The sequence below is a fragment of the Varanus komodoensis genome, unplaced genomic scaffold (assembly GCF_004798865.1).
Source record: "Varanus komodoensis strain SLA01 unplaced genomic scaffold, ASM479886v1 scaffold110, whole genome shotgun sequence".
Lineage (NCBI taxonomy): Eukaryota > Metazoa > Chordata > Lepidosauria > Squamata > Varanidae > Varanus > Varanus komodoensis.
The window spans coordinates 66,502-89,659 of record NW_025335318.1 but is presented as its reverse complement, the minus strand read 5'-3'; the positions used below and the strand labels follow the sequence as shown (position 1 = coordinate 89,659).

The following is a 23,158-nucleotide window of genomic DNA, read 5'->3' as shown; positions in this document are numbered from 1 at the left end:
CTAATCTGTACTTCATCTATCAATTCCTCCCTATTGGTCAAGACCAAGTCAAGGATGTTTCCCCCCCTCGTCGCCTCTCGGACCCTCTGTGTGAAAAACGCTCCCTCAATAGCTTCTAGGAAGCGACGTGACCTGGCTGTCACTGCTGAGTGAGTCTCCCAAGTAATATCCGGGAGATTGAAATCTCCCATAATTACTGTGTCTCTCCCCCAAGATATCCTTAGAATCTGGTCTGTCAGGACATCATCCAGGGTCTCAAGTTGACCTGGAGGGCGATAACGTACCCCCACTGTCAGGTCTCTTTCCCTGTCAAAACCCCTAAGTTTCACCCAGACTGCCTCTACCGAATCCCCATCTGTGCTGCATTCTATCTCACTGCATCCTATCCCTTCCCTGACATACAAAGCCATGCCCCCACCTCTCTTTCCCTTCCTGTCCTTTCTAAAAAGGTGATACCCTTCTATGTTCACATTCCAGACTTGCCTTTCATCCCACCAAGTTTCTGTGATTCCTACCAGATCATATCCTCCTACTCCCAGGAGAGCTTCATGCTCTTCCTGCTTATTACCCATGCTCCTAGCATTGCTGTACATGCACCTCAACTCCTTCCCACCGCTTCCTTTCCTTGGAGTTCCCAGCCTCCTCCTTCCTCCCATCCTCCCTAATACCTGGCCCCTCTCTGAAGGAGTCCTGTCAGTCCCTGCAGTATCTCTAAAACCCTGCTCCCAGAGCCCTGATCCTCCCCGCACACTTGTCCAGTGCAGACACGTTACTGGAGGGCCTGAACCCCCCCCTCCCCGGCTCAGTTTAAAGTCTTCTGGACGAAGCTCGCTAGAGCATCTCCAAAGGACCTTTTCCCCATCCTCGTGAGGTATAACCCGTCCCTTGCCAGACGTCCATTCGCAAGAAACCGAGTGCCGTGGTCGAGGAACCCGAAGCGTTCCTTCTGGCACCACACCCTAAGCCAATCGTTCACCTTGGAGACCCTCCTGTCCCTTCCAGGCCCAAATCCCCGGACTGGTAAGATTGACGAGAAGGCCACTTGGGCCTTCAGCTCCCTGGGTTTCTTCCCCAAGGCCTCAAAGTCCCTGGTGGTCCCAACCACACCCTGCCTGGCCACATCGTTTGTGCCCACATGGATCACCAGGAGCGGCTGGTGACCCCCGGAGTGAACAAGACGCTCCACTCTGTCCTTCACATGCTGGATGCATGCGCCCGGCAGGCAGCAAACCTCCCTTGTCTCCAGGTTGGGGCAGCACACCGCCGGCTCAGTGCCCCTCCGCAGGGAGTCCCCAACAACAATCACCTGCTGCCGTACCTTCCCAGTGCTGGCCCTCGCCTCTCCTGCAGCGGCCCCCTTGCAGACTGACGTCCCAGGCTGGGTGTCCTGCTGGTCCCCCGAGGTCTCATCAGCCCCAGCCTCCCCAAGTGGAGAGAACCTGTTTCCCAGCTCCAGATTGATGCCAGGAGAAGGAGGAGGCCATGCTGGCCTCCTCCTCCTGTGGGTGACATACCTCCATGTCTCTGCAGCTGCTCCTCCCGGGGCCTCTCCCTCAACCCTCTGTCCAGAGGGGGGCTGCTCCGGGGGGGGCCCTGGAGAGCTCTCTCGGCCCTCAGGCACCTCACCTCCTCTTCTAGCAGGGTCACCATCTTGCACCGAGGGCAAGTGTATCCCTGCCTCTCCTGGGGGAGAAGGGCGAACAGGTCGCAGCTGTCGCAGCGGACAGCAACACCCGTGACTCCCGCCAGGGCCATCTCCTGGTCTGCCATCGGTATCCCTTCCGAGACCTTGCCTTGGTCCCCTGCCTTGTCTGTCCTGCAGTTCCTCTCACTCGCCCAGTTCTCCCAGACGAAAACCCACTTGCACACACACACAAGGATAAAATAAACTTAAATTTAAATTGGAAGAAAAACAAAGCACAGCAAAGCACAGCACAGCACAGCACAAACAAAAACAAACAAACAAACAAACCCCTGTGTCTCAGGGAAGGGAGTCTCCGGACAGCCCGGGCCGCAGCGAAGGGAAGCAGAAAAGGGACGACGCCTTATCAGTCCCTCAGGCTGGTGGCCCCGCCCCCTGCTCCCTCCTGGCCCCTCCCACCTCTCTGGCCCCGCCCCCTTCCTCTCCGCTGCTCCTGGCCCTCTGCTCCCTGCCCAGCTCCTACCTTGCCTTCGCCAGTCCCCTGGCCACTCAGCGCTCTCTCCCAGCCTCTGCCTCTGCTGCTCTGCTGTTAGGAGTGTCTAACTGTTTGGCTTCTCTGGGCCACAATGGAAGAAGAATGGTCTTGCGCTGCACATTAAAGACACACACACTAATGAAAACAGATGAGCAAAAAAAAGGTCTATGCCTAATTTTCGTGATATCCACCACCACAGATAAGCAAAATGGTCCTCACATAATAATCCTAAGAGAACATACATACATTTATTTTACGTAACATTGCAACACAACCTTGTCATCTACAACTTGAGACCACACAACTGGGTTACAAAAAAAATTCTTTCAGTGTAGAAGAGTGCACAACCTCTCTAGGACATCAGTTTATACTGATGTCACACTGCTTTAACTGTCAGGAAGTTACTCCTGATATCTAGCCAGAACCTGGTCAGTCCTCTGGTCATTTACAAGCCAGTAATTTATTTACTGAGGCACTCTCAGAGCTAAAACCAAAAGTGATGGTCTAAATAGCACCAGAACTGTCTTATGTGTAGTTAAACTTTAGAAACTTTCCATCAATTCAACTTCCAGTTCTGTGAGGCCAGTCATATGGGTACACATGCCTTGAGAATTGGAACCTAGATTAGTGGGCATCTTGGCCCAAAGAGACAACTGCTTCTCCTCATGGACCAACTTTTTCTTTAGGGAAAGAAGTCTCTTTTCATCCTAAAGCATCATTTATAGCCACCAGGGAATTCTGCTAATTTGTGTGCATCTCATAAGTGACTTCACTGTTTTAATAAGCCTCCAGGGCACCATGCCTTGAAATTAACTGCATTAAGGTGAAGGAAGAGAATATTAGCTTCCTTAACAACTCTTCCATAAAGCCCAAGAGAATGTTAGTTGTTTGGCATTTAAGAAAACTATACAGAACTAATCAAAAACACAACAATGATGAAAGGTCCTTCAGGTCGCTGGGGTTTTATTTTTGGAACAATTCTGAGGTTAAGGGTCTTCTGTATGATTGTGTACTCATTATCTTTTCTGTATGATTGTGTACTCATCCTATTCTTAGATGTTTATGAGTTCTTTTGATGACATCACGACCCTCCCATTTCACTTCTGTTTTTGAAGAGCACCCTTGCAGGGCTTTTAGAGAGGAAAAAATGGAGCAACATTTGAAAAAGCAAGTATTTTTTCCTACTTGTCTAGTTGTTTTCTTCTGCTATGGAATAGCACCTCCTAGAGGCTATTTGGCAGAAAAACAAGAAAAGAGAATGATTTGTGAAAACTGCTGTATTCATTAGCAACTGTCCCCAACATCAGTGAATGAATTTTGTAAAAATACCATGGCAGTTCTCCTTGATAAGCAGAGGGGGTCTAGTGCAGATCTTCCCACTGTCTCTAACTTTGTGTTCATAAAGTCATACTGACAACTATAATGTAAAAATGTAAAACCATAAAATGACCTTTTTGAATTGTTTATCAATTTCTTCCTCCATCCCAATGGTGGCAACATGCCAGAGCCTTCATTTATTACCTCTGACACATAACTTCCTGAAGTTTGTCTAGACAGATTTGTACTATCAGTGGCAAATATTACAGAAGGTTATAAAGCAGTGGAGGCTTCCACATGGAGGGCTTTTAGCACTGCAGCCATCCCTCTTCTGCTGCATGCTAAGAGTGGGATTCCAACTCACTGTCCACACTTCAGGGAATCTGATGATCTTCCAGGAGGTCCATCCCCCACTGCCCCTTCTATCTGCACCCTGGATGTGATACAACCATATGGCAGTGTGGTCCTCTCCACTGGTCACCACAATCCTTTCCTCAAGATGTTGAAGTGGATGCTTTTCAGCAGCATTTTAGCACCTTGTACTGGTTTGTGTTTAAAATTCAAGGTTACTTCCAGATGGACTATTCTTACACTACCAATCAAAATACATTGCACAGCTATTCCATCTTTTCTGCCTTAACAGGTTTTTTTTTTAAACCAGGAGGAAATTCAAAGTTGGTTAGGAAACAAAAAGAGCTTACAAGAGGGAAATGGAATTGGCTGGAAACACCATAAAGTTCTGCAAAAGAGGCAGGGTAGATGGTTGAGAGAGAGTCTCATCGGAAAGTACCTAAACAGTTCCTGAAGCCCAAGCCAAGTGGACTGCGGCTTTACTTTTCAAACGCTGCCCGACTACAAAATATGGATTCTCTCCATGGGTTGTTCATGGTTAGTAAGCCATGACTTGTTAGCACAGCTGAGTTCAGATAACACAATAATGTACAGTTCAGCAAGAACCCACACTTAGCTTTTGAGTGTATGTTATCGTGTTGTCAGAATTCAGTCAATGGTGCTTTAAATCCTGAGTTTTCCTCTATTCATTTCATTATGCATCTAGGAAACTTACTGGCTTGCTTTTCCCAGTCTCTTTTAAACTCACCTCTTGATTTTTCTGGTCAGTCTCACAACCAGGCTAGTGAATTTCCCTACTTTGATTTTTCTCTTTATTTCAAACTTGCCTTCTGTCTGGAAGTACCCAAGGAAAAAGGGTCAGAGTAATACCTACTCAAAAAATCCCTAATCCTAGCTCTTTCCCTTCTTACTGCTGGGAAGAAAAAAGATGGATTCAGAAGTGGGAAACACCCAGGCTGATTGCAAATAGATTATGATATTACTGGACCTTCCATAGCAGGGAGGGAGAGAAATTTCTCAAAGCCTCACTTGGAAGCACTCAGTGACTTGTCACAGCCTAACAGCTAAAGAAAGACTCACAGGAAGGGCTTCTCTACACAATGAATTTATTGTGAGCTCATGATTTCTCACTCACAGTAGTTTGTGTGTGCATCACAGAACAACTTGTTTCCATGTTCCAGGGACTTTCCTGTGCTTTCCAATCATTTTGGTAGCCCTTTTTTTAGATCAAAAAAAGTGCCATGGAAACAGTGGGATGAACTGGAATGAGAAGCTTGTGTATTTTTCATAAGTCCACTAGAGCACAGCAGCACCTTATAGAAAATATAGAAATGCAAGGAAAGAAAGCCATGGGGGTGGTTTAGAGGAAGCATGTCAAGAAGTTGAGCTGAACCCTGAAGAGTGTCTAGAAGCAGAAGGCTCAGTAAAGCTGCAAGTTAAAAGCTTCATGTAGAAAAGCCTGTAATTTGCAGCCTATCATAGTCCTAATAACGGGATTAGTCTCTCTCTCTCTCTCTCTCTCTCTCTCTCTCTCTCTCTCTCTCACACACACACACACACACACACACACACACACACACACACACAGCCTCAAACATGATGAGGACTGGGAACAGAAATTGATATAGAAAATGAAGGAGAGAGCGAGAGAGACGAAAGAAAAGGAAGGCTTCCCCATCTTGTGGTATGAAAGTATGTTAGAGGACATGGCTGTGGCACAAGGGAAAATCAGATGAAAGCATTATTACTAGAGGCCTAGATGTGGTTCCCCATTCACCTGAGGGCCTCAGCAGCAGCTAGCAACCCAACCCATCCTGCCCGAGCTTCCCCACTGCTTGGGGCAGGAGAGAAGAGCACGCACCATCACTGCACGACTCCTACCACATTGCATCCAGCCACCTCTGCCCCCCTTACCTTTGCCACCTTTGTCCCATGGCAAGGCAAGCCGAGGGCAGGCACCCACCCCAGAGAACCCTGCCAGCAATTCTCTCACTGGCGTGGTGGAAAGGGGCCTGCAGGGTTCTCTGGAACCCCCATGAGGGACTGTCGGGCAGCAGCAGTGGCGGCGGCTCTGGTGGGAGGGCGAAAGTAGTGAGGCTCACCACTGCCCCCCTCCTGCATGAAGCAGGCCACTCCTGACGGGCAGACAGCGCCTCCACTACCAGAGGCAGGATGCCTTCCGTGCGAGTTTCCAAGGGTGCTTCCCAGAGGCCATCTGTTGTGGGACTGGCATGCTGGGACTGAAAGGCCCACGAGTGAAGCTGCTGTTTCAGACCCCTGCTCCTGTGTTCCCAACTGAAAGACTGTGGATCCCTGCACTGCAGAGAGTGGGGAAGGCCAGCTTGCCTGTGCTTTTTGTTTCTGTTCCTGCGGCTCTTCAGCTGTCCCAGAGCTTCTGTTCACATCAAGCCTCCTCCAAGATCAATAAAAAATTAACAGTACATGTTATCCATTGAAATATGTTCTCAGCAAGGATGGGCACAGAAAAAGTAAGGGTATCTTTATTGGTCCATAAGAAAAAAGCTCACAAAATCCACAGATGGGAAACACTCTTGTTATTAGGGCCAAAAAATTGTCACCAGACTGCAGGCAAAATTTTGACTTACCTAGAACTGTTCCCCAGGGAGACTGTGCCTTTGTGTGAGCTGCAAAAAGAAAGCAAGAAAAGAAAGCCAGCCCTCTTTCTGTGTTCCCCACCCATCTGTCGGGAAGACCTGCAAGATATCTTGGATGTGATGGGCGGCTGCATCAGCTGCTCAGTCCCCAAGGGCCGGGTGAGGGATGTAAAAGCTCTAGAGCAGTGAGATGTGAGGGAAGGACAGTAGCTGGTGGTGTTTTACTTTTAATACAGGTAAGAATGCATGAAGATTCCTCACCCCCCCCCCCCCCATGCATCCAATTGTACATAGGTAAAGAAACAGTGTGTGAAAAGAAAGTTTTACAAAGCAGACCAGGGACAGAGTGAAACACTTTTCATTTAGCAGTAACAACAGGAGAGATACATTTCTGCTCCCTTAAATTTGTTCACATCTGGATGCTACTAGTACTATGTTGATACCAATAAAACTAGAAACTTGAGAAAATATATTTGAGACTTGAGAAAAATGTATTTTATTGCACTTACTCTAGTTCAGTCAAAGTTCTCTTGAATAGAGAGGGTTACACAGGTGGCTAGATAGTTGTTTTTAAGCATAGAAGAGAGAAATAAATGAATAGCCCTCACATAGAATGCAATGCAATGTAATCAAATCTGGTCTGATGTGTCATCTTTGCTGATTTGGTGTTCAATAGATGAGAGCTCTGTCTGCTGGCAGGTTAACAAATTATCATCTATGCACACACTCACAAGCATGCAAAGATGTTTCATACCCAGAGTCAGCTAGAGAAAGAGAGATTCAGCTAGAGTGTGCAGAATATGCTAGATATCAGAAACAAAAGCTGTAAACAAGCTTAATCTCTCCCAGAATTTGGGGATGGCAGAAGGATCCTGTTCTCCCAAGGAAATCAAATCAATCAATAAAATATTTAGTGTTTCCCAACTGGAATACTCTTTTCTCTGCTTTTTGTCCACTGGGCATTCAGTGTTCTTACATGGCACATTCTTCCAGTCTGTAGCAAGTATTGATACGTTTCATGAAACTGGACCTGCACAAGTTACTGATAGATACAGAGAAGTGTACCTGAGAAGTGAGTTGAGTTGTTCCCTGATAATCTTTTGAATCTGGAAGCAGAACTGTAATGACCCAAGTGGTGAAATGGCCACTTTGTCTGAGTTGATTGCTATCAAAGAGATTGTTTGCTAAGTAAGGACTTGGAAGTTTGCCAGATTTGGCTGCTAATGAAGGATACTTTAAGTTTCTTCCTTCAGCAGCCTGAACTTCACTTTAAAATAGAGATCGATCAACTTCACAATTAGCTTCAGGAAAATTTGTGATGTCTAGAGTTTCCTCTCACTGTGGCAGCAATTAATTGCAGGGATGCCTGGTTTCAGCTCTTAGTGGGACATAATCACAGGACTGTAATAATGGCTTCTCACTGAATTTGTGCTCCCTTCTTCTTTAACCCACTGCACAGCTTAATGAGCCCGTTCATATGGAAAGTGATAACCAAAGTGGAATTAGACAGTTCCACTTCTAGCTATTCACAACCATTCCAGAAAAGAGGCTGCTTATTTCCTGGCCTTTTCTGAATCTGTACCTGCTCAGCCTCCTTGGAAACGCTGCTATTGTGAGTGTCACCTATGTTGTGCCTTCTCTCCACACTCCTATGCATATTTTAGGGGTTAATCTGGCAGTTCTGGAGATTGCCTTTTCTTGCACCATCACCCTGGTCACTTGGCTGACCTTGCTTCTGTGGAAAAGATCTCAATTTCCTTGGCTGGGTGTGGAACTTCTTTAATTTGGAGGCGCTCATTGTGTCTTGCTGGCATTCATGGCATATGACCAAAATGTGGCAATTTGCCACCCCCTTAATCTATCTGTCCTGATGAACTGGAGAATGTGTGTGAGTCTTGTAGGTGGCACATTGCCCATGAGTTTCTTGTCTGCATTTCAGTTGCTCTTACTCAGTGCTTTTTTTGTCATAGAACGCACCGGAACAGAGTTCCGGCACCGTTTTTCGACAGATTTTCCAAGTTTTAAAAGTAACTTTTGAAAAGTTGATGTTTGGTCCACATGGATTTGAATCGCCCTGTCGAGCGTAGCAGGTCGGCGGCAAAATCATTAAAACGGTGCATGCGGGCTGCTTGTGTTTCGAGTCCGATGCATGCATACTTCATCCGCGCTGGTTGTGATGGCGCTGCTCGGCTTGTGGTGCTGCTCGGCTTGTGATTGGTTGTGTGGTCGTGTGCTGAGTGCTTACTGCGGGCGGCGACCATTACGTTTCGTTACACAACCGACGTGTGTGGGTGTGTGTGCAGTGATTGACTACGTGCGAAAGGTAAATAATTTCATGAGTTCCAGCACCTTTTTTCTTACAAAAAAAAGCACTGCTTACTCTTGTTGACTTTGCCTTTCTGTCACAACACTATAATCAAAAACTGTGTGTGTGATTTTCCTGCTGTTATGAAGTTGGCATGTGGTGGTACCCATGTCTAGAAAAATGCTGTTTTTGCTCTGAGTGTGGTTGTCATCACGGTGCCCTTCCTCCTAGTATGCATCTCCTGTATAATCATTATGATGGCCATCAGGCACATCCATTCTGTGGCAGCCCTCTGCAGGCTTTCTCCACGTGCTCTTCATATTTGGTGGCTCTCTTTCTGCAGTTTGGCTGTAGCAGCTTAATCTGTTTGTGTTTCAGCTCCAACTACACACCAGAGGAAGATCAGGTGGTCTCTGTTTTTTACACTTTTGCCACTCCTGTGCTGAACCCCTTGATCTATATCGTGAGGATCCAGGGAGTTGAAAGATGCCCTGAGCAGATGCTCAGGAAGAAAAGTGCTGCCCTAGGAAAGAACAGCAGTGTTTGGTCAATGAATAGGAAATGACACTATAATAGCAACATGGTTGAACATAAAATGCAGTTCACTCATGGATGCCTATGCAGGTCGGTTGCCTGCATAGTTTCCATAATCTATAGAATATAATTATCACTGGAAGAAATATTTTTTCTTAGGGTGCAGCAGCAGATTGCTTTGCAGTATTTAGCTCAAGCAACAGCAACAACAAATATGTATAACACTAGTGTAACTCCAGTTTAAAATTCGTTTAGCATTAGTGGTATTCCAGCAGTACAGAGTTCTGAAGTGATTCAGTCTAACAGCTTAATCCTAAAGACATTTCTGCAGAAATTCCGTTGAAACTTCTCTCCAAGAAAGTCTGCATAATAAACGAAATGTACAAGAAAGGGATGTCAGAAGAGAAAAGTGTTTGAAGAAAGAGTACTGAGAATTGAGTTGGTTTCATAAATGGTAGCAGAAGGAATGGGAAAAGGGAAGGTGGAGTGGTATACAAGAGGGCTACCAGAAAAATACATTTAAGCATGTAAAATATTTTATCATCCATATATTCAGGGTTACTCACCTGTTTGTAGAAGCCTGGACTGAACTACCCCAGATCCAGCTTGGGCGGTACAATTTCACAATCATTAGAAAGGCAACCATTGCCTTTTGAAAATGGCAGCTGAATGATTCTTTGCAAATGGGGAGAGTCTGCCCTCTAGTGGCAACTGGGTTATTGTACATTTAGGAATGCATATGACCTATGGACACCCATCTTGATGGTAATGTCAGCATTTCTATAACGGGTCCTCCCTTTTTCTTGTTTCCCAGATCATACACAGCAGTTTATATGGAGAGTAAAAACCACACCAGGTTGACACAGTTCCACTTCCATCTGAAGACTTCACCAGTGAAGAGAGGCCGATGCCAGTCCTAATCATTAGGCAGCGTGAAGCTACCTTGGGGTGTCACAAAAGGGCATCAAATGGTTGGTTATGCAGTTTATTACTGAGGCTCTTACAGGATTTTCTACCTTAGGTGCCAAAGGTAGCCTTGGTATTATGCTCATTGACCAGCCTCGGTATTACGCTTATTAATTTGTGCAGGTCAGGAGTGGAGAGGCGCCGTTTCCTGCCCTGCCTCGGGCAGCAACATTTCTTGAGCTGGCCTGGTGGTGAGAGGGGAAGGGAGGGAGCCTCCTGAAAGGGCTGGGCTCCAGGCACCCCCCCCCCACACACACACACTCACAATTCCTTCTCTTGAACTCTGCCTAGAAAAAGAAAGGCTCTGCCATCTGCATTATGACCAGAAATACAGCCTGAGGCCTTCTTTAAGAGCCTTAGCAGTGCTGTTGACTGTTGGACATGCTGTGTTCAGGTGAATGCTCCTCTTCCTTGTCTCATGCCCACAACTTATTGTGCATGAGTTTTAGATGGTAATTATGCTTACCTACCCAAAGCCTTTAAAAAACCTTGCTTATGTCGGGCATGTTATTTTCCCATGAAGGAAGCAAGATGGCCATAGGAAAAGCTGGGGTCCAACCTCAGAAGAATGTTCCAACATTGGAGCACAGTTAGAAACATAGAAAAGTAGAAACAGAGTGAGTCAGAAAGGGTATCCTGGGCCATCTAGTCTGACCCCCAGCTACAGCTGGCTCTGCTCATGACATGCCTACCATGTGCATGTCCAGCCTATCCTTGAACACCCTCACTGATGGGGCCTCAACCACCTCCCGTGGAAGCCCATTCCATACCCTTGAGGTCCTGTCAGGAAGTACTTCCTGGCATCCAAACTGAACCTTGGTTCCTTGAGCTTGGCTCTGATGGAGCACGTCCTGCCCTCCTCTGCAGGGGAGAACAGGTCTCAACCTACCTTTGTGTGACACCCCCTCATGTACCTGTATGTCGCCAGCAGATCCTCTCGGGGTCTCCCCTTCTCCGGGCCAAAAAGACCCAGTTCCCTCAGTCGCGCCTCATACAGCTTTCCCTGCAATGCGGCCACCATCCTTTTGGCCCTTCACTGCACTGACTCTAACCTGGCTAGTTCCTTCCAGGCAGGCTGCAGTTCTGAAGGTAGAAGACCAACTTTGGAACCAGTGCTGGGAGGTAGTTCTTGGAGGAATGGGGAGGAATTAAGCTCCACCAGATAAAATGCATCCCACTGGGGCCTCAGCCTGTCCTCCTCATAAGCAGGTGCAAAGCATTTAGATGGCCAAAAAAAGCCCTCTACGTGTTTTGGAGAACAAGGGAAGTATGCCAGCAACACTTCATCAGATGCCCACAATTCTCTAGAGGATTATAAGCAGTCACATTGGATTGTACTGTAAATAAAGTAAAAACATCATTAAAACACACCAGAGAATACAACAGCATTCAGCCCAGTAGACCAGCTTGCATGCATAACATCAGCTCTGTCTGCTTCCAAAGGACCACAGACAGGGAGCAAACCTTGCCGCTGTTGGCAGGCATTCCATAGCCTGAATCAGCAGCAAAATGGCATCACAGATGGCCCAAATGGCATCTTTACTCAAAAGTTATACAAAGTATTTATCAGCCAGAGATGGAATGCTGAGCATCAGGATTCCAAGGAACTCCCTTGGCTCTGGGAGGGGAAAGCCCTCTGGTACAATGGTGCTCTTCTTTTTACAACCACTTTTGCCTTGCAAGAATTCTTCATGGGTTTTTTTTTCAAGGCTAGGTAAGTCTTCCCTAATGACTGAAATACAAGATGAGACTGTGGAAAACAAACTGGAAAATACTTGCTCAGAGAACTCAGAACACAATGTACTTGTCTTCAAACAATGTTCAACACTGGAGACCTTTAAAAGATAAGATTTACAGGATTTTAAAGGCAGGATTTGCTTATTCAGTGTATACCCTGCCGTTCTATAAGGAAATGGTTTCAAGGTGACAAACAACAAATTAAAAAATATTGGTAAAACAAATACATTAAAAACATAATTAAAAGCACAATAAGAATAAAAATAGCACCCAGAAGCCAGTTTCCATGCCAAATGCCCACTTTAATAAAATGGTGTTTGCCTGCTGGCAAAAGGACAGCAGTGAGGATGCCGCCCTAGCCTCTTTCCACACAGAGCTCCAAAACGTGGGCCTTCAAACAAATCTAATAAATAAATAAACCACTAAGAAAGCCCTTTCCCACACCCACACCAAATGTGTCTCTGGTAGTGGCAGTAATGAAAGAAGGGCCTCCCTTGGTGGGAAGTGCAGGAAAACGCAGCCTTTTGGGGAGCCTGGCGCCAGACCATACAGGGCTTTGCAAGTCCCAAGCAGTACTTCGAATGGTGCCCAGAAGCACACCAGATGCCAGTGAAGCTGCTGCCACAAGGGAGTCACACGCTCCTTGTAACCACCTCCAGTCCACAGTCGTGCTGCAGCAGCTGAAGTTCCTGAACGGTGTTCAAAGGCTGCCCCATGCAGCGTGCATTACAGCCGTCCAAAAGGGATGTAAATTCACCGTGTGTGGCCATGGCTGGATCAGGCATCTTCAGGAAGGGACGCTCGAACCCCAGCTGTGCAATGCTTCAGTCACTGAAGCCAAGAAGGAGAGCCTGCTATTCGTAAGGCACACCTACCACCAGAGACTGCCTTTCCTAACAGATGCTGGTGTGTTTTACACATGCAAGGGTTAAATGTGTGTGTAGGGAGTGACCTGCACAGTGATGGCCAGATGGCGTGCGGCAGATCTGGCTTCCCAAGTCTATTAGCCCAAACTTTGTCATCCCTAGCAAATTTGACTCAAGATGTGGTTAACAAAAAAAGTTTTGTCTATTTCTGAAGAAAAAATGTGCCCAGCTTGTAAGAAACGTAGGCAAATGTAGGAGGAGAATGTTGCATTTAAAATCAGATGTTACATTCTCCTCCTTTTGGATGACATGGGACTTGTGTAATGGCCAGCCGGGCTGGTGCGCACGTTTCCATAAGGGTGAAGCACTGACTGTGAGATGGACTATGGACTCCAGCCATTCATGAGAGAGCCAGTACATGAACAGCATTACCTGCTCCCCGTTTCCCCACACGGTAAGAACTTCTGTGGATGAAGCACTAACCCAGGCTTGGTTTGGAAGGTGGCTGGAGGCTTCTTGTGGAATGAATGCATTCATGGAGGTTACAGCTATCAAAGGCTGCTAGTGATGCTTGCTGGCTTTACATTACATCCAGCATCGGAGGGACTATGCCAATGTACAGCAGTTGCTGGGGAACATGAGCAGCAGGGTCCTATTGCACTCCTCCCTGTTAGGATGCAAACTGAATTGCATTTGTTGTGTCCTCCGACAACCTAATGATTGTGAAACCTCAAGCAGAGGACATCCTTCAATTTAGGCAATCAGTATGCAGAAACTAGGAGCAGGTCTGCTATTTCACGTTGGCTTCCTAATAGGACTCAGGATAGCAAACAGCCTATCCTCTGGCCTCCACGACCCAGGCCCATTTTCCAGAATCCATGAACATGCACTTGAACCCAGTTTTGCCTCTAAGTTGTGAGGCAAGTTTGTGCTGGGTACAGTTTACATTGGCAGTGCTGTTCACACCACTTGTCTTATCTTTCATACGGCCATTAATCCTTATTAATCTTAGTGACCAATTGTTCCTCTTTAATGAAGGGGAAAGTCAATATTGTGCAGCCTTCCTGGTGCAAAGTTTGTTGCATCGTATCCTTTTGTTTCCACATCTTCTCCAGATCAGCACATAAACTATCAGCCTGTGGCTAAACCGTTTGTCGATTTTTAAGCTGTTTTAAAATTCTGTAGTGTGGATCATGTTTATGGTTGTTTTTATTGCACGATGCCTTCTTTTAAGGACTTCTATAAACTGCCCACAGGGTCTTGGCTATTAAGTGGCATAGAAAGGAAAGAAAATAGAGAAATTTCTTTCCCTATACTTTATAACATTCTATGGAAACATCTTCTATCTCACCTTCTCTGTAAGCAGGGTTCAGGCCATCATGCTATTAGTATCCCACTGATCTCCATTTATTCTTCACAATTATCACAGAATCGCTCAGCCATGAGGTCCAACTTCCTGCTTAAGGAAGGAAACAAGTCTCCCATCCAGATTCCAACCAGGCCTCACCCTGCTTAGGTTACACGATTAGGCAGGATCAGGCACTTCAGGCTATATGGAAGTTATGTTGAATCCTAATGGAATATTTTCCATAGGATGCTTGAATACCTTTTGTGAAAATACTAAAAAGTTTAAGGAACAAACATACTTCCAAAACCAAACAGTTAAAATAGTATGAACGGAGAATGCGTGACAAATCTGAATGGAGACTGGTGCCAACTCATGATGCAGCAGCAAAGAAAACCAGCCTTAAGTTAACCCAAGCCAGTGTTGTTGGTTTGATGTGCAGAAAGAACCCCCATCTGTTATTACCTACCGACCAGACATTAAAAAATCCCCCCAGAGCACACCCTCCTCCAGCAGCGATTGCAGAAAATCCTTCCTCATGCCTGATTTCTATGTGAGACCAGCGCTGTGAGACAAGTGGAGTCACGTGTAGGAGAGCTGAGTCTTCTCAGAATCCTGACAAGGCCCCAAGGCAAATTATTGGCATACTGGACAAAGGCAGCCCAATTAACCTCAAGAAAAACGCCAACATTCACCTTACCTTCATTAGGTCAACCAAAATATTATTTTAAAACACGCAAAAGATTTCCAGAGATCTTCATCAGGCAAGGTATTTCAGAAGCAGGTGTGACAGGAGTAGGGTGCGAGGAGGAGAGAAAAATCCAACCTGGATGGTGACATCACTGGGGACACATTTGCACATTATGCTAACCCGACCAGGTAGGAAGTCCCAGTGGGCCGGATGTTCTGTGAACAACCCACAGTGTGCCAAACAGATGACTGGGCTCCCTGTGGGTTGTTTGTTCCTTTCCTCCCAACCCTTCCTTTTAATCCTTCTATGGGTTCCTCAGAAAGGACGATTCCTCCACTCCTCATTATGGTTGTAAGCCACTTTGAATCAGCACGATGTTTTCCATTTACCCCTTTTTCCCCTGGAGATCATGAAAACACTTAACAGCCAGCTTTCTTAGCATCTTTTTGGTGGATGCTGACATCCCCTTCAATGTACTCAAGTACCACCCTGAAGGGACTGTCCATGGTTGCAAACTTTTAAAAAAATATGTACACAAGTAAGTCTGAATGTTCACAGTTGTGCAAGTCTGGAAATTTGAAGCCTCATCTGGTGCAATGTCCTGGGAGGTACTTGTTGTCAAGCTGCAATAGATAGTTACTCTGGACATTGCCCCAAAGAAGCTTCAGACAAGTTTCCCCCTTTTGCTTTCTCTTGATGGCTGACAGGAGGCTAGCGGTCCAGAGAAAGCAAAGGCAGAACTGAGCCTTACATAAAGGAGACGGTATGATTTACATCCCCTTCATGGCAAGATTCTCCTCCTCCTCCCTGGCAGAGCTCAGAGTTAGGTACATCCTGCACTTTTCCCCAAGATTTTAGGTGCTTGGGAAATGCAAATACTGTATGCCTACTACTCCTTTTTTCTGGGAATGAGGAATTTTGACAGTCAGCTGTCAAAACTTTGAGTCCCTTTTAAAAGGAGATTTTAAGAAGGCAATGTGGGGGTTGGACTGGGACTTATGCAGTTACATTGCCTTGGCAAAATCTTGTTTTAAAAGGGATCCAGGGTTTTGACAGCTGGCTGTCAAATCTCCTTTTCCCCAGGAAAAAAAATGGGATGGGATGTACCTTTGCACTCCTTCCAAGCAGATAATTTCTCAGGAAAAAATACAAAATGTGCTTCGGCCTTAAGTATTATCAGGGCAAAGAAAAAATGATGATCTTGCCACAAAAAAGCTGACTTGTAAATTCGTGGTTCCTTCATGATTACAGTGTTGATCTGGAAGGGAGGAGGAAGGGTCTGCAGGCATTCATGTGAGGCTCTAGCAGGGAGGTGATGATTCATCTGGAACTGCTCTGGGCCATCTCCAAAGCTGATAAGAATAAGAAGGGAAGATAAACTTGATTGTTCTTTCTGAAAATAACATCCATCTGTTTACTCAGAAATGCCTCCAGTTCCCTAGCAAAGCACACATTTAGCAGCAGAAATATAGAGAAAATAGCCAAAAAATTACAGAAAAGGTGAAACAACAAGAACAACCCACAAATAGGAATTAAGAATAAGCTACAACAGGAATATTTTTAACATTCTTTGCAGTTCTGTGGAAGTGGTATGAAATGACATCTTTACATGAATAGAGAAATGCACATATTTATCCTGTGTGTATTATTGGTGTGGTGAATACCTTGTAGCTGTTTGGCTTAAAGATCCTTTTGTAGTTGTTTGGAATAAAGACTTTTGTAGCATCTGCTGGAGTAATTGCATTCGTTGGGAAGGGGCACCTGGCTCATGACACATAATGCATGTTTGCAAAATAAAAGGGGGATTTATTTATTGCATTATATTTATATGCCAGCTTTTTTCCTGCTCTCAATCTTATCCCTGCAACAACAACCCTATGAGGTAGGTCGGTTGAGATTCTGTGACTGGCCCCAAGTCACTCAGTTGGCTCCATGACTAAGCGTGGACCACAAACCAGATGGATAAGTCCCAGTCCCATGCTCTTAACCACTACACCCCAGATTCTTCTCCAACTATACATGTGCATGCATGTGTGACTAATGAACTTTCTCCTAAGAGTAGGTAGCCTCAGGGGCTTCTGGGAACAGTGCAGTATTGCCACAATCTAGTGATGTCAGCAGATGAACTATCTTGAACAAATCTAAGTAGTGACCAGTTCAAAGAGTGCCTGCACAGGGCCCTGTCTATTATCTCTGTGTTAACTGAATACTTTGCGGTTACCATGGAAAGTTTGAATGGTCAAACACAAATTCAGCATTGGCAAGAAAACCTTTGTTTGAAGGATTTAGACGGATCATCTGATTTTTACTCTGAATCAGCTAGTGGGTCCTGATAGCTATTTTCTGCCATTCTCTGCTTTGTACACCAAATACGATTTGTCAGTTACAGCTGCATGCCAATATGTCCAACTGAAACTTTTGCTTGAATTTAGGTTAGGCCTCAAGGCTTCTTATAGCTTCCAAGCCTCTATGTATTAATTGCGGCTGAACAGCTATATCAACCCACATAAATAGCTATTATTAGACAATAAATGTTACATAGAAGGTCTCAAACAATTATCAATTTGGATTGTCCTGTTTTGCCTGATAAATGGATTGCTGCATTGACATTTGTTTCAGAAGGGTTAACACATCTTAGGTATATTTATTTATTTTTATTTATTTAAAGCATTTATATCCAATCCTTTACAGGCATCTCAAGTATGCTTTGGGGATACTGGATACCACAACATCTTCATGATGAGGGTTTGTCTACTCTAAACCATCTAAATGTTGGAGATGTAACACCTTACGCTTCTTTTACCCACATATTTTTTGGAAATTTTTAATGGCTGCCTTTTTTGTAGAAGAGATAATAATATGGATAAACTTTGTGAAATAAAGATCTTTAACATCTATTGATGTGCAGGCTGGTCTCAATTACCTACCAACTTCTTGGAAATTAATACACGATCAGCATAATTAAACTCTCTGCACCCTCTGACTGCTAAAAGACTAATATTATAACACTGGAAGGAAAATGACTACCTGCAATAGTACAACAGGTCGAGGACTTAACGATGCTTTCAATGTTTGAATGGGTGGTCCTTGCGTATAATTGGCAAATGGACAGACAGAGGGATATTTGGTCTGCCTTTGTGGAAGTCTATGCATAATTATGCCTAAGAACAGTAATGCATCTTATCATATATAAAATATAGATGCATACACATTGCAGTTATATCTGCTGTCATGGCTATAGTCAGATCTTACATTAGGCAACTCTAATACTTTATTTTCTTTAAATGGTGCTTGTTTTTGCTTTACCAAAATTCACAATAAAAAATAATGGGAAAACACGACTGAACGTGATAACGGCGATCCTGCTACAACAACTTTCTTCAATCTCCAGTTTACTTTGAGCAGCAGCTGCCCTGGATGAGATGATCATGTATTGCTGGTATTTTGCCATCCATAGTTGCTTGCAGCCTTGCTTGCAAATTCAGTTTAAGATGGTTTTAATCCTAATTACTTTAAATGGCTTGGTGCCAGGTACACTAACGGAGCATTTCCTCCTTTATACACCTACAAGCCCAGTGCTCCAACAGGTCACTGGTTAGAGTCAATAACCCTCGGCAACATTAGGGGCTCCTAATTCACTGCCCTGTAATTGTGGCATATTTTCAGACTCTTATCTCTGATGAATGGTATATATTTTTCATCCCTGTGAAAGCAGGTCTCTCAGTATCGACAATGCAAACAAGATGCAGGATAGTGGTAGTTGGGCTGGCCAGCTGCCTGGCTCATTCTGGCAGGCATGGCAGGAGCAGTTCTGTAGATCATGTGGATTATGAAAAAGGAGACAGTCAGCCTTATGTTGTCGCTGTGCGCCACCAAGTTGTCTCCAACATATGGTGACCCTTTGAATTAAAGCCCTCCAAAGTGCCTAATCCATGAGAGCCCTACCCAGCCCTTGAAAATTCAAGGCTGTGGCTTCCTTTATGGAGTCAATCCATTTCATATTTGGCCTTTCCCTCCTTCCTCTGCCTTCAGTGTTGCCTAGCAGGATTGTCTTCTCCTGGGAGATCTGCCTTCTCTTGATGTATTCATGGCATGACAGCCCCAATTCTGCTATTTTGGCTTCTAGAAAGTTCTGCTTTGAGTTGATCTAGGGCCTGGTTGTCCATCCCTGTTGGTCCAGGGTATTTGCAAAGCTATCCTCCAACACTGTGTTTTGAACTCATCAATTTGCTTCCAGTTTTCTTCCCTGTCCTGCTTTCACACCCATACACAGTAAATGGAAATTCTATAGTGGAAATTATCTTATCCTTGGTCTCCAAATGTCCTCTGACTTGATTATCTTTTCTAGTTCTTTCATTGCCCTTCCAAGTATCTGTCTTCTTTGAATGTCTTGGCTCAGTCTGCATATGAGTTGACAACAGAGTTGGGGTATGTAAAGTCTTTCACGATTTCAATTTTTTAATTATTAACAGTAAAGATAAACAGTAATTCTTCCCTAGTCATGATTTTTGTTTTCTTAATAATCAGCTACTGCTTTTGTACTTTCTTCTTTCACTTGTATCATTTCAGTTCACATACACTGGGGTACATTTCCTGGTTTTCTGAACATAGTTTTCCTTCCTTATAATTTCAAGGAAGTGCAGTGGTTCCTTGTTTACTGTATACCAACCAACACTGCTGTTAAAGAGCAATCTAGTGGGGAAAGCAATGTGGCTTTTATTGCAGTTTCATTCCATTCATCCTCTAAGGACAGCACCATGCTTTCCTCCGCCCTACCCTTAACTCCTACACCTACCTGGTGAGGTAGAGTGGGCTAATCAATTGTCACTTTCCAATATCAGCCAGTGAGCGTCATATCTGCAACTAGCATTTGAACCTCAGTCATTCCAAACCTCGTCCAACATTCACTCTAATCTGAGGATAGGTGCTGCCCATAGGAAGCACTGCACTCCTGGGCAACTACCTGCAAGGAACCCTACCCTTCTTTTATCATTTATTTATTTATTGATTGATTTATATCCTGCCTGTTTCCTACAAAGGGCTCAAGGCATCTTACATCATTCTCCTCCTCCATCTTATCCCCACAACAACAACCCTGTGAGGTAGGTTGGGCTGAGAGTCTGTGACTGGCCCAAAGTCACCCAGTTGGCTCCATGGCTGAGCGAGGACTAGAACCCAGATCGTCTGAGTCCCAGTCCCCTGCTCTTAACCACTACACCACCCTGGCTCTCAGTGTGTCCTTCTGAATTTATCATCATCATCATCATCATCATCAATTTAAATAGCAAATTTCCTGCCAGCAGCTGGCAAACAAAGTCAGGGCCTCCATTTGCTGGTGACCTCCTTTTAGGCTACATGGTCAGGGACTGCAAGTCCACGCAGTTGCCTTGGCAGTGCTCAGGAGGGACTAGTGACAGCAGCATAAAGCCAGCAGGGCACTGGGGGAAAGCCCTGCAGGACTCTGCTCAAATATCATGCAAAAAAAAAAAAAATTACAAAGTGTGAAATCTTCTGCATGTTTTGGCAGAAAAACGGTCTACAACTCTCACACTGGTACCTCATTCCATAATGAATCTATACAATATTTTTGCAAGCTTTCCACTTCTTTGAACAGAGAGAAGTTCCAGGGGCAGCATGTCTTGGACTACCTTTGGAGAAAAGCTGGGTGGAGATGTCCTGTGGTTTTAAATGTTTGATTTATCGGCATATATGTGAATACAGGATAAATGGAGGCAAAAAACAGGCATGGATATCAGGCAGCAGATCAGCCACTGCACAGCAGAACTTTGGAGAGAAACTTTGCATCCTCAATAGGCTCGAGCCATCTCACACTCTTTGCTCTCCCGCTCTCCCAAACAAGGGCAGGTCTTCCAAAAGGCAGACTGAGACAATTACCTGAGGGGCTGCATGCCTGTGAGATGTTAGAATTGAGATCTATGCATGCTGTACAGCCGGTCCTTCCTGTACCCGCTAAATGATTCTGTTTCTGTCCACAGTGGGGCTATCTTCAATTCTGCATTTTCCAGAATATCACAGAACTACAAGTATATAAAATGACTTATATAAATTCTCATGTCAGCTCCTCCCAAATATTCCATGTATGCATGGTTAATCCCCCCAAAGTGGCCATGGAATGCAGTGTTGTGCACCTTTTCTCTATCTAAATGTGCAAATTGTACTCTAAATTTCAATCACTGTACATTTCTAGCACTTGTCCTCCAGCAGGAGACAGTGAAAAATTAGTTGTTGTTGTTTTTTTATAAAGATCTGTAAAGGACTGGCTTCAGAAGAAACCCTGTCTCCCACCATCTTAGTCAATTATTATGAGGTGGAGCAAACAATAGGGATTACTTGCTCCATATCCATTTGTTTCTGAATTTCTTAATAGCATCCCACTGTTGAAGACACAGACCGACATAAATCTGATCTAGAAAGAAGCCTCGCTGTTGCTCCTTTTCCCATTCTGGATCTTTGTTGCCATAGCTGTTAAAAGCCTTAAGCCTCCTCTCGAAAAAGGAAGGTAGCCTTAGTTGGACAAGAACAGTCGCTCAAGTAGTGTCCAGATCTAGTTTTCTAATTAACAAGAAAACATGCAATACTGTGCAGATATTTAGCATAGTAAGAAAGTGTCTTGCTTGATGAAGCCCAGAAAGTTCACTGCTCTCTAAATCGTTCCTTCAGGCCAGGCCGAGCTCTCCCCCACAAACCCCTCCTCAGAAGCCATTTTTTTCCCGTTTCCACGAAGCTTTTGCTTGTCCGTAGTTCTTATCCAAGCGCACCAACGTAAGTGTAGTTGCAGTGATGCCGCTTCTCGCTTATAAGGTCCTCGGGGCAGAGTCCTCGAATCGAACATTGTCATCATCGGAAATCGCAGCAGTCGTAGTCAAAAAGATGTGTCCTCGGCGATTTTCCAGTTTAAGGCATTCCTTGTGCGTAGTTCCATGAGAAACACGTGGGAATGGAGGGTCTGCGACAAGAGTCCCTGCGCTCGACTTTGGCGGGGCAATGTCTCTTTAAGACCGATTTCAGGTAATAATGGGAGGTGCCTCTGGCCTTCGCCCGCCCGCTTTCCTTCCCTTCCCTTCCCTTCCCTTCGTGTATGTCGTTGTGGATTAGCAGCTGGGGCCAGCTCAGCGCCCTGGGATCAGACACGCGCGCACACGCGCACGCACACGCGCGCAGGGGGAAGGCGGGGAGAAGCAGATTTAGATTTGCCGGGGGGGGGCGCGGCCGGGAGGAAGGGAAGCGCCTGTGGCTCCCCCCCGTACGGATGAAACCCAAACGCGCCTAGCGCGTACGAAGAGAAAAAGGCGGGGAAGTTTCCCCTTGGGCTCCGTGCTGGGACCGCACTTCCTGGAGAAGTTCTCCCTCCGAGGAGTTGCGCCCGGGTCTGCGCTGCGCCCAGAGAGGAGCCGCGGCGGCACCCGTCCAAAATGAAGGACCGGCTGGAGCAGCTGAAAGCGGTGAGTGAGCGCGTCCCCGCCGCGCCTCCTCTCCTGGGGTGGGGTCACCCTCCGGCGACTGGAGGAGCGCCGCGGCGGGGCACCTGCTTTGCACGCCGAAGGCCCTGGGTTCCGCCCGCGGCGTTTCCAGGTTGGGCTTAGGAACACTCGTGCCGAAACTCTGGAAAGCCGCTGCCGCCAGTGTCAGCAGTTCTCTGGGCTGGATGGCACTGTGGACTCATTCAGTGGAAGAAACCTTGCTATATCCCGAGGGAGATCACACTAGGGGCTTTGAGCTGGGATGCTCATTGAACCCCGTGGGGGTGGCATCTGTGTAAACCGGCCAGGTATACACCTGTGGGAAGACATTTGGACGGAGAAGGGCAAGGGGTTGAGCCTCACAAAGTAAGGCTGTGATCATTCATTTGCAGGGCTGTCACATGATATTGGAAGGCTTCCTTTTCTCGGGGGGGGGGGGAACGGGCATACTGTGTCCTCCCTGGGGGTAGAAGTAGTAAACTAATCTGGAAATAAAAGAGTGGGAGATTGGGGGGAGAGGTAAAGAGAGAAGATCCTTAAAATGCCCAGTAGGTTATCAACTTTCCAGAGTAGCCAGCACAATGAGCATTCATCCAAGTATTATATAGTAGAACTACAGAACAATTTCACAGAGCACTTTGACCACTAGGAAGTATAGAGAATTAATAAATATGCAGTCACCACAACAACACGCAAAGACACATCTAGGAGCCATCGCACTTGCCAATTCTTTGGTGCCTGGTACCTATCACACGTGTTTGCTTGGAAGCACA

The 23,158-nt window shown here is 45.6% G+C and overlaps 1 protein-coding gene and 1 pseudogene across 5 annotated transcripts in view; both read left to right on the top strand.

Moving 5' to 3' along the window:
• The first annotated feature begins 7,937 nt into the window (after nucleotides 1-7,937).
• LOC123018536 lies at nucleotides 7,938-10,219 on the top strand (annotated as a pseudogene).
• Nucleotides 10,220-21,896: 11,677 nt separating this feature from the next.
• Nucleotides 21,897-23,158, top strand: part of STX3 (syntaxin 3) — a 47,859-nt gene continuing 46,597 nt past the window's right edge. For 2 of the 5 annotated variants that reach the window (XM_044420779.1, XM_044420778.1), the window contains exon 1: nucleotides 22,079-22,367. In XM_044420779.1, the coding sequence (XP_044276714.1) occupies nucleotides 22,338-22,367 (30 nt within the window). In that variant the 5' untranslated portion in view covers nucleotides 22,079-22,337. Of the gene's footprint in view, nucleotides 21,934-22,074; nucleotides 22,368-23,158 lie in introns of those variants that run through there. The other 3 variants (XM_044420776.1, XR_006413797.1, XM_044420777.1) reach the window with 3 other exon arrangements.